Genomic DNA, 10488 nt, shown 5'->3' with positions numbered 1-10488 from the left:
CACTGGGGCTTTGTTATAAAACATGCAAACATCCTGAGGAAGTGCCAGTAATTTGCAATAAACACTGTGTGTAAACAATTACCTGTGACTTGTTACACTTGTTTGTACAGGCAGCTGGCTAAACAGATCTGTGGGCACTTGTAAACCTCTGTGCCCTTCAAACTTGATCCTGGAAAACAATTACTTAGTATTTGATTTCTGAAGTAAGAAGTTAAGTCTTTTGTACCTCGCAGCTGGCAAGGACTAAGTGTGGATGCTTAGAGAGACATGGACAAAAGCTGGAGAAGTAAAACGTGATGGTGGCGGTTTTATGAGAACGGTGAAGACACTTTCATGTCTTGTCACCCGACTAAAGGAGGGGTTTTGTGACAAGGTACTTGATGGGAAAACTGGTTTTACTGGTGAAGGGTCCTGTGGTGTCAGAGAGATGAAAGTGGTTTGGTCACGCAAGGTCCAAGGAAGGGGCAAGGGTGATTTATTTTCTCGTGGCTCAACAAGATGGATGTTGGGATGAGCTAGCGCAGTTAGGCGTGATGCGCCCTCTCCCTTCGGACCCTGAAGCGTTGATGCTGCGCGGGTGGGGGCAGCCGGGGAGCGCAGGATTTGCCAGTCACAGCGCATCCTGTAACCCACGGCTCACCCCGCCCGATCCCTACGCAGGGCAGCCTGAGGAGCGGCGGCACCTCCGCTCTCCCGCTCCAGGTGCTGCCGCCGAGGACTCGCTGCTGCTGTGCCCCCAGGGAGGAGCCGGAGGCACCTCCGCAGCCGCTGCCAGCCCGCGGCTCCCGTTGTCCCGCCGCAGGGGGAAACCCAGGGGAGAGCCCCGGGGCCGTGCGAGGAAGCTGGGGCCGGGCCCGGGCCCCTCGGGTCTCGGCCGCGGCGTTGCGCGCGCGCAGTGCGCAGCGCGGGGGAAGGGCGCGCAGGCGCAGGGCGCGCCCCGGCGGCGGGCGGGAGCCGCTAAGGGGGCTCTGAGCTCTCGGTGCAGCCACCGACCCGCGGGGTCCGTGAGGGACGGGACGGTCCGGGCCGCGCAGCCCGCCCGGTGCCGGCCTCCATCGAGTGCGGCGGGCGCCGGTGCCGGCAGCGCGCTCCTCCCGGGGCACACAAAGGACCGCGGTGTCCGCCCATCTCGGCACACGCCCCCCTGCCAAACACAAAATAACCACCCAAAGGAGCCCACCCCCCCCCCGCCGGCGCTGTGCCGGGAGCGGGCGGGGAAGCAATCCCCGGCCGGCGAGGAGACGGGCAGCACGGCGAGGCCGGGGGAGCGCAACCGGGCTGCGGGGCCCGGTATTGTTTCGGCATCCGACAACAAAGAGCGGAGCCGGGCCGGGGTGCGGGGCGTGCGGGGGGTGGGGGGGGTCAGCGCCGGCCCCTTCGCGCCGCGCCCGGCCAATGGCGGCGGTGCGGGGCTGTCAGCGATCGCGGGTGCGCTGCGGGCCCCCCCCCCCTCCCCCCGTCCCTCCGCCCTCCGCCCGCCTCTCCGGAGCCGTCTGGCTGCAGCAGCGCCTCAGACAGAGGAGGGGAGAGGAGGGAAAAAAAACGCTGAGTGAGTGGAGTGGAGCCTGGGAGGGGCTCCTTAAAGAAACGCTGCCGTCGCTTGGCATTGTGGCCGGCGAGGAACTCGAGGGGGGGAAGCCATCGGAGCTCCTCTCGCTATCCTCTTCCCACCCCCCACCCCACCCCAGCCGACAAAAAAAAAAAAAAAAAGGAAAAAAAAAAAGCAAACCAAAAAAAAAAAAAAAGCAAACCTCCGGGGGGGAACCGTGGGGGGGGTCCTGAGAACATCTTATAAACCGGATTGCACTGAGCGGAGGGGAAAAAAAGGAAAAAAAAAGATACAAAATATACAAGCAAAAGGCAACAACTCCCCGGTCTCCAGCAGTTGCCCACCCTCCCTTCCCTTCTCTCCTGCTGGCCATCTGCCTTGGGTTTTCCTTTGTGTCTGATCTTTTACTACTGAGCCGAGCGCAGGAGGAGGGTGCAGCGCTCGCAGGGACTATGCCCAGCTCGCTTTTCGCAGACATGGAGAGGAACGGGAGCGGCGGCGGCGGCGGCGGTGGCGGTGGTGGCGGGGGAGAGACCCTGGATGACCAAAGAGCCCTCCAGATCGCCCTGGATCAGCTCTCCCTGCTGGGGCTGGACAACGACGAGACGGGCTCCATTTACGACAGCGAGCCTCGGAAAAAGAGCGTGAACATGACCGAGTGCGTCCCGGTGCCCAGCTCGGAGCATGTCGCGGAGATAGTGGGGAGACAAGGTGGGTGACGGACGGACGGACGGACTGCATGCCTCCCGGGGGTGCGGGCCAGCGGGGCTCCCCGCCGCGCTGCCGGGCGAGTGGCTCAGCTGTCGCACTGGCCGTGCCCGGGCGAGCTGCAGCCGTCTTGTGGTGGCCAGCGCCGGCTTCACCAGACAAAGAAAGTGCGGCAGTGATGTTCCCGAGGAGCGTTATGCATCAGTTTCGGGATGCACTTTCAGCTGCCGGGAGGGGAAAGGAAAATGGGAAAAAAAAAAAAAAAGAACAACCGCGATAATAATAAAAATTCGCTCCTTTCCTCCGGCTGCAAAAGTTAAGATTTGCAAGAGGAAACGGGAGGAAAAGGGAGCCTCGATGCTTCCTCCCCCCAAACTTAGAAATCGTGGATTATTTTTAAGGAAGAGAAATGGAGTGGGGAAGTGGAACAATGGGATTGGAATAAAGCATCCGCAGTGGGGAATGTGGCTCATTCCGTACAGCCGCTGCTCCTCACCTTCCTAAGAACTGATTTTATTTTTTCGAGAGGAAAGTGCTGAGCAGGAATGCGGACTGGCGGGTGTCTTGGTTTGTTAGGGCAGCTTGCATTTTATTTTATTTTATTCTGGTCATGCAGTTTTTCTGCACACTCCTTTTTGTGTTGCCATTCCTGTGAACTGCACGTTGGTAGTTTTGGGGCAGTTTGCATGGCAGATGTATCTGTGGCCACTTGCGATGCCTTTGGGCGTGTGCCAGAGCTGTGGGCTGACATTACTTTACACTGTGACTGGGATGACTGGACGAGATGCCAGCGATCACCTGGGGTAGGGGGCAATGTGTTTCGGGTGGGTGTGTTTCTTCTCCCCTCCTTAGCTGCACCCAAATAATGGGTTGTAACCGGTTCTCCCCACCACCTCCCCTTCCTCCCCCTCCCCTTCGCCCTCCATCTCCCATATCTCTGTTCCCAGGTTGTAAAATCAAAGCTCTGCGGGCAAAGACCAACACCTACATCAAGACCCCGGTTCGCGGGGAGGAGCCGCTCTTTGTTGTGACGGGCAGAAAGGAAGATGTGGCCATGGCCCGCAGGGAAATCATCTCAGCGGCCGAGCACTTCTCCATGATCCGAGCATCACGGAACAAGAACACAGCCCTGAACGGCACTGTCCCCGGCCCCCCGAACCTGCCCGGCCAAACCACCATCCAGGTGCGGGTGCCTTATCGAGTGGTGGGCTTGGTTGTGGGGCCCAAGGGGGCCACCATCAAGCGCATCCAACAGCAGACGCACACCTACATTGTGACCCCGAGCCGGGACAAGGAGCCAGTCTTTGAGGTGACGGGCATGCCCGAGAACGTGGACCGGGCCCGGGAGGAGATCGAGGCGCACATCGCTATGCGCACCGGCGGCATCATCGAGCTGACGGACGAGAACGACTTCCACGCCAACGGCACGGATGTGGGCTTCGAGCTAAACGGCACCGGCAGCCTCTGGAGCAAGCCAACGCCACCCAGCATCACGCCCACCCCAGGCCGCAAGCCCTTCTGCAACTACCGCAACGACAGCTCCAGCTCGCTGGGCAGCGCCTCCACCGACTCCTACTTCGGCGGCGGCACGGGGGGGGGCGGCGGCGCCCGCCTGGCCGATTACAGCCCCCCGAGCCCGGCGCTGAGCTTCACCCACAACGGTAACAACAACAACAACAGCGGCAGCGCCAACGGCTATGTGTACGGCGGCGGCGGCGGCGGCGACGTCCTCTCCTCCCCGGACTGCTGCTCCGAGCTGCCGTTCGACTCGCCGCCCGGCTTCGACCTGGCGCCCGCCCCGCCGCCGGGGGCCGCGCTCCTCTGGCCTCAGTTCGAGCGCGGCCCCGCCGCGCCCCCCTCGCCCGCGCCCTCGCCCGCCACCGCCTTCCCGGGCGCCGCGCCCGCCAATGCCAACCTGGCGCTGCTGGTGAGCGGCCCCCGGCGCGGCGGCGGAGCCCCGCCCCCGGCGCGGCTCTCCCCGCCCCTGCACGGCGGCGCGGCGGGGCCCGAGCACCCGCTGGCGCGGCGGGTGCGCAGCGACCCCGGCGGGCGGCTGCTGGCCGGCTCCTACCCGCTGTACGGCAACGGGCTGGGCGCGCACCTGCCGGGGCTGCCCTCCGACTCGTCCGGCTCCTCCTCCTCCTCGTCCAGCTCCTCGTCCAGCTCCTCCTGCTCGTCGTCCGGCGTGCGGCGGAAGGGCAGCCGCGACTGCTCGGTGTGCTTCGAGAGCGAGGTGATCGCGGCGCTGGTGCCCTGCGGCCACAACCTCTTCTGCATGGAGTGCGCCAACCGCATCTGCGAGAAGACGGAGCCGCAGTGCCCCGTCTGCCACAGCGCCGTCACCCAGGCCATCCGCATCTTCTCCTGAGGGCCGGGAAGAGCAGGGCAGGGCCGGGCTGAACCCGGTCGCACCGGGGCCCGCGAAGGGGGTGCGGGCTGCGAGCGAGGCGCGGCCGAGGGAGGGCGGGGGGTGGTGGTGGTGACAGCGGGTGCATGCTATAAATAATAACGGGCGACTCCATTCTAGTGCTAGGCTAGTTTTTACACTGTACTTTAATACGAAGCTTCCAAAACTCCCCCTTTTTTTATAAACAAACAAAAGAAAAAAACATAGAAAAAAAATACTGAAAGTAGAAGATGCTTATGATGATGACAATGGTGTGTGGACTGTTAGTAAACCGTGCTGGTAGTTCCTAGGATGCTTATTATGAAATAATTAAATCTATGGGTGGATACTTTTCTGAATGTTCTTGAAAGGGCAAGAAGTTCCTGTGAAAAAAACCATGATACTGCAGCTTTATCAAAGTTTAAAAAAGAAAAAAAAAACCACAAACTGTAACATATCTCTTATATATATTAAAAACGTTTAAAGGTTTTAAAGATAAATTGCATTAATACAGATTGAAGTATTTTATTCTTTTTTGACTTGAAAAATTATATTTCATATTGCAAAGATGTTTACAAGTATTTTAATTTAAGTTCAGTGAACTTTTTGTAGCTGGGTTAAATCTTTTTTATTTTAGTATGGCCTTATGGCAAAGAACACTGTATTATTTTAATATCACACAATTGTGAACGGAATTACAAACCATAAAATGTGTAATGCTTTGAACAGTATTCTGTTGGGATGGAGATTTTATAGGTTCAGAAAAAAAATCTTTTAGATCTGCTTCACCCAGCATATTTTCTATTCAGTGATATAAAGCATATTTTATTCTATATTATTACAAAAATGGAAATGTATAAACATATGTCAAAAGGAACTGTTGAAGCTTTCTAACATTTGTATAAATAGAATTCAGTGGAAATTACAAAAATTCTGTTGCACCACTATAGTTTTAGTATTTCTATTTTAATACATTTGTTTACCACTTGTTTATGTATATGTAGGTGACGTTACTTGAGCTTAAATGTACTTTACTGAGCAAAGTTTAAAAAACAAAGTATATTTTATTTTATGATAAAGGGCCTTTAACCTCATGGTCAAATACTAATATTATATTTGCTGAGACAAGATTTGAAATTGTATCAAGAGTTTTATTTTTCTGACATTTAAAGTTCTACATAATAAAAGTAAAACTTAAGTAATGGTGCTACTTCATGTTTTTTTAAGTATTTCTATATAAATAAAATAAAATATTACAGAAAAAAAAAAAGAAGTGCTCTGTGTCGTGATTTGATGAGATGTGCTGAGAGTTTCTTCTGGAATATTTCGTTCCCTGCTTGTAGCACTGAAACATGTTGGGAGTTCAAACCCTGTCATGTTAATGTTGCTGGAACTCTTTAGCTTGTGAAAGCTTCCAGAAGAATCCTGCCAGCGATTCAGCGATCATACCTTAGAACATGTTTTTAAGGGAAAAAAAATGACTTGTGTTTTTGTAATGCGTGGTACATTGCTGAGCTTATTCCACATCTAAAAGTATGATTTTTTTCTCAGAATTTTTAGTCATGAAAAATACTTGTTGGTGTGTGAATTGTTACCTTTAAGTAAAGCCTGTGTAAGAAGCGGAACCGGCAGCTTTGGGGTGTACAAACTGCTGTAGCAGGGGTGGCTCTGCTGTTGGCTGTGTTCTGTAAAACTCATGCCTGGGGACCTCCCAACACTGCCCAGACCTGGTGTTTAGTTCTACAGTGGAGCCAGGGCTTCAGCTGCCTTCCTGACTGCTTGGAAGTGCTGCTTGGTGTTTGATGGTTGTGGTTCAGGTAATTGGTGTTGACAAGCTTATTTGAATACAAAATTTATTGCCATATAAAGTTTGTTTGCTTTTGATGGTACCTGCAGTGGTGTTGGGGTGAAGGAAGTACAGAGAGCTTGTTAGCTTTCTGACTAATGAGCCTACGAACCCACCAGGCAAACCCCGCAATATTTTTGTTGCTGATTGTAGTCAACGTGTTTGAATGAACTTGCTGGATAGAGCGTGTCAGAGCATATTTCAGGAGGTAGCTGCAGATCACTTTAAATGTTGGTTTTGTGCATGTGCCGGTGCACTTCTCAGCAGGAGAGTGCAAACAACAAAACAAGCCCTAAACTGTAGCGTATTTCATATATCCTACTTTGTGCTTAGCAGTGTGTGCCAGAGCTGCTCTGCTCCGATCTCCTTTATGGACTCCAGAGCTGCTGGTTGGGTGGGAAGGGGGAGGAGGGAGGATGCGGCAGGGGATGATGGGATCTCTTTGTTTGATTTGATCTGATTTTTGCTTCTTTCATTGAACTGTGATTGTGGTATCATCTGATTTATAGAGTTAAAATCTCTCACTTGAGTGTTGCATTTGTGTCAGGAAGCTTGTCATTTTGAATGATGGGTAAAAAAGACCCCACCCAGTGCTGTGGAAGAGAATTCAGAGAGTGGCAGAGAAGGTGTGCTTAAATACAGTAGTGGCACAGATACTGACCAAAAAACCCTTGGCAAAATCGGTTACTTCAAAAGGATCAGGAAGTTTAAGTCCACATGTGTATTTTCTTAATGATGGGTGTTTAGGAAATGTACTCAAAATGCGTCAGTCAATTTCTTGTTTCAGTGTAAACATCCTGTGCTCTTGTCTGGGATAAGTTGTGAAAATGGGTATGAATAAAAAAGTGAGTTTGATCACTTTGTATTTCTCAAGCTTAGTGAAACCAAAAGGTCAATAGGGTGAACAGCAAGTGAAAACTAAATTCTCCTTCCTTTTTTTTTCCCCCTTAACGTCCAATGCTTTGTGTCTCCGTGATGTTGACAGCAGTGGTACAGAGGGCTGTGAGCTGCCGATGTTCCTCTGGAGAACTGCACTTGTGTAGCAGCTTGACAAACGCTATGGACAGGGCGGTGTGACAGGGCATTGCCCTGCTCAGTGCTGAGCCCCTCATTAATGTGACCACCTCATCGTCTGTGTTCATCCTGCAGGACTTCACTTGCTATTTTCTTTACCAAGCTGTGGCTGAAACAAAGACAATCCTCTCTTCATCTGTGGCTCTGGCGGCCTTTTTAGCCTCTGTATGCTGTTTCACCCCTTTTGCATGCTCCAATGCTCCATGTGCAAGTCATTTTAGAGATGGGAAGATGGGCTGCAGTGCCTTAAAACCTGATTGTGTTCATTTCTCTTTGGGAATTATTTTGCCTGCAGAGGGATTGGTCTGGATTACTCTTGCTTTGGTGTCCAATGATGCTTTTGCCTGGTGGCAGCAGCAGAGCCAGCCCTTTGCCACCCAGCACGCTGGGGGGGTCAGCAGCATCCACCCGCAGCAGTTCTGATGTAGGGCTGGTGTGTTCCCCTCTGTTGGCAGGTTTTCAGAGGTGTGCTGGCACATGCAGGGTCCATTGTGCTATGTCTTATCCTGGGTTACAATGATGTGCCCCCGACCCAAATCTGTTCCCGGTGAGTGTGGTTTTAAATCCCTTGTCTTTGGCTGGTATAGATGAGTGTGTGTAGGAATGTGCAGGCTACACATTTGTGCTGCGCCCCAGATTTATGCTGCAGGTCAGTCCCTCAGACTGCAGAGGCCATAAATCAGCACAGAATTTGTCCCAGGGTTTGGGGCCATATGGTGTATGGGAGCAGGAGAGGGATGCCCGTGTGGAAGAAGAATAAAGTCCTATGTTTGGTGCAGGAATATTTCAAAGCCTGAGAAAGGGGCAAAGTTCAGTTTCTAATTGAGTGCTTTGAAACATATAGATGTATACGGTCAATGTTTATCTTCCAGAACAAAGATCACTTTGTTTTGCCAAATGTTTATGTGTTGGTGCTGAAAACTGCTCCATGAGAGGCTCTGAGGCAGTGCTCAGGGGTGCAGATGTCCCCATCACATGTGCCCAGCTTGGCCCTGCTGCCCAGCCCACTGCTTGGAGGGATCTGCGAGGACCTGCACCTTCCGAGTGTTTTTCTGCCTTTGCTAATGTACGTGTGCTGTTCCCAGTGCGTATACACATCATTATCTCCAACAAGGTACATTTACATCTGTAAGAATTATTGCATACCAAGTCCTGAGCTTAATTATTCCTCTGTCCATATCTTGTACTCCACAGAATTTGCATAACAATCAGACATCAAAGCCAGAACCCTTCAGTGGAAGAAAGGCCTTTCCACTATATTATTTTAACAAAATAAATTATAATGATCAATTTAATCTAAATTAACTCTTTAGATATTTTTTCTGCAAATCCATTGAAATGAGACTTAAAAGCAAACTTTAAATTTAGTGGTAAGAATCTAGTACAGTAAGGTATTTAAATTAAATTGCGTATTGTTTGATGTTTCTTACTCCTCTCTACCCCTCACCCTTCTTTTTTTCCCTCCATTCTCCTTGTCTTGCCATTTTGGAAATTGAACTGTCCCTGAAGTAAATGGGAATTCTGCTGCTGGAAGAGCACACTGCTGGGTGTTGCATTTAATTGATCTAGAAATAGCAAAAAGTAATTATTCACCCTGCCTCTGCTTATTTGTGTTTCCTGTACCTGTTGCCTCTCTAGTAGAGATGTTTTAATTAGAAAACAAAGAGCATTTTAAAGCTAAGGTAGTTAAGTCTGTATGATCGTTTGAATTCCTGATTTACCTTTTTACACTAATCAAACTGGCAAATGCCAAGGGACCTGAGTTTGCAGGTAAAGAAGTGCTTTATCCGATGGTGGGTGATGTGGGAAGACACTCATAACTGCTGTGTTCTCTTGCTTTGTTCTCAGAAAAAGTATGTATAGATATGTATATGTGACCATATATTTAATATATACTTGTGTACACAGGTGACTGCTTAATATTGTCCAGAAAATCATGGATTATAAAGTCTTTCCTTCTTCAGTGCATTAAACACACTGTAATACCAGAAAAACTTTTATTGCAGTTTTATTACTTGATATTAAGGATTTTAATGAAGCTTACACAGTTGGATATGTAAATTAATTACATCTCATCTAATTTCCAACTTTGATTAAAATGTAAAAAGCTTATTCTGTCTTACTTTTGGTGAATTAGGTTCTATCATGATGTGCTTATATAGTGATGAAGTTGTATCAAAACCACTTAAGCATTTGGTATATGGATTATTCTTTAATTTTATCTGTACACCTATAGCATGTGCAATTCTGACTGTGCCCTAGATATATACCTGCATATGTGCACAATAATGTGAATACCATAGAGCCTGGTCCGTAAGGTTTGTGCAGTCCTGGTAAATAGCCTCTATCATATGATTTAGTGTAAGGTGTCCCTGCCCATGGCAGGGGGGTTGGAACTAGATGATCTTAAGGTCCTTTCCAACCCTAACGATTCTATGATTCTATGATTCTATGTTGAATTTTTGGCTTTAGAATCATAGAATGGTCTGGATTGGAAAGGACCTTAAGATCATCCAGTTCCAACCCCCTGCCATGGGCAGGGACACTTCACACTAGACCATGTCACTCAAGGCTCTGTCCAGCCTTGCTTTGAACACTTCCAAGGACAGCACATCCACAATTTCCTTGGGCAGCCTGTTCCAGTGTCTCACCAATCTCACAGTAAATAATTTCTTCCTTAAATCTCGCTGTTTAAGTTTAAACCCATTACCTCTTGTCCTATCAGTATGATTGCTGATGAAGTGTCCCTCTTCAGCATCCTTGTAGGTCCCTTCAGATACTGGAAGGTTACTATGAGGTCTCCGCACAGCCTTCTCCAGGCTAACCAGCCCCAGTGCTCTCAGTTTCTCAGCCTGCCCTCATATGGGAGGTGCTCTAGCCACCCGCCATCCTCCTACTACTACTTAAGGAGTATCAGGTGTGGCT

The 10488-nt window shown here is 50.4% G+C and overlaps 1 protein-coding gene across 1 annotated transcript; it reads left to right on the top strand.

Annotated features, from left to right (window-relative positions):
* Positions 1-1747: 1747 nt before the first annotated feature.
* Positions 1748-6092, top strand: MEX3B (mex-3 RNA binding family member B). Its single transcript, XM_057429367.1, has 2 exons — positions 1748-2260; positions 3205-6092. Exons 1-2 carry the CDS (start codon positions 2002-2004, stop codon positions 4623-4625), a joined length of 1680 nt encoding a protein of 559 aa, XP_057285350.1. The 5' UTR covers positions 1748-2001; the 3' UTR covers positions 4626-6092.
* Positions 6093-10488: the final 4396 nt, after the last annotated feature.

The sequence above is a fragment of the Pezoporus wallicus genome, unplaced genomic scaffold (genome assembly GCF_028554395.1).
Source record: "Pezoporus wallicus isolate ANWC-B61680 ecotype Strahan unplaced genomic scaffold, APGP_CSIRO_Pwel_v1 contig_3952, whole genome shotgun sequence".
Classification (NCBI taxonomy): domain Eukaryota; kingdom Metazoa; phylum Chordata; class Aves; order Psittaciformes; family Psittacidae; genus Pezoporus; species Pezoporus wallicus.
Note: the sequence above shows the minus strand (reverse complement) of the source record. Positions and strands in the feature narration are given on the sequence as shown.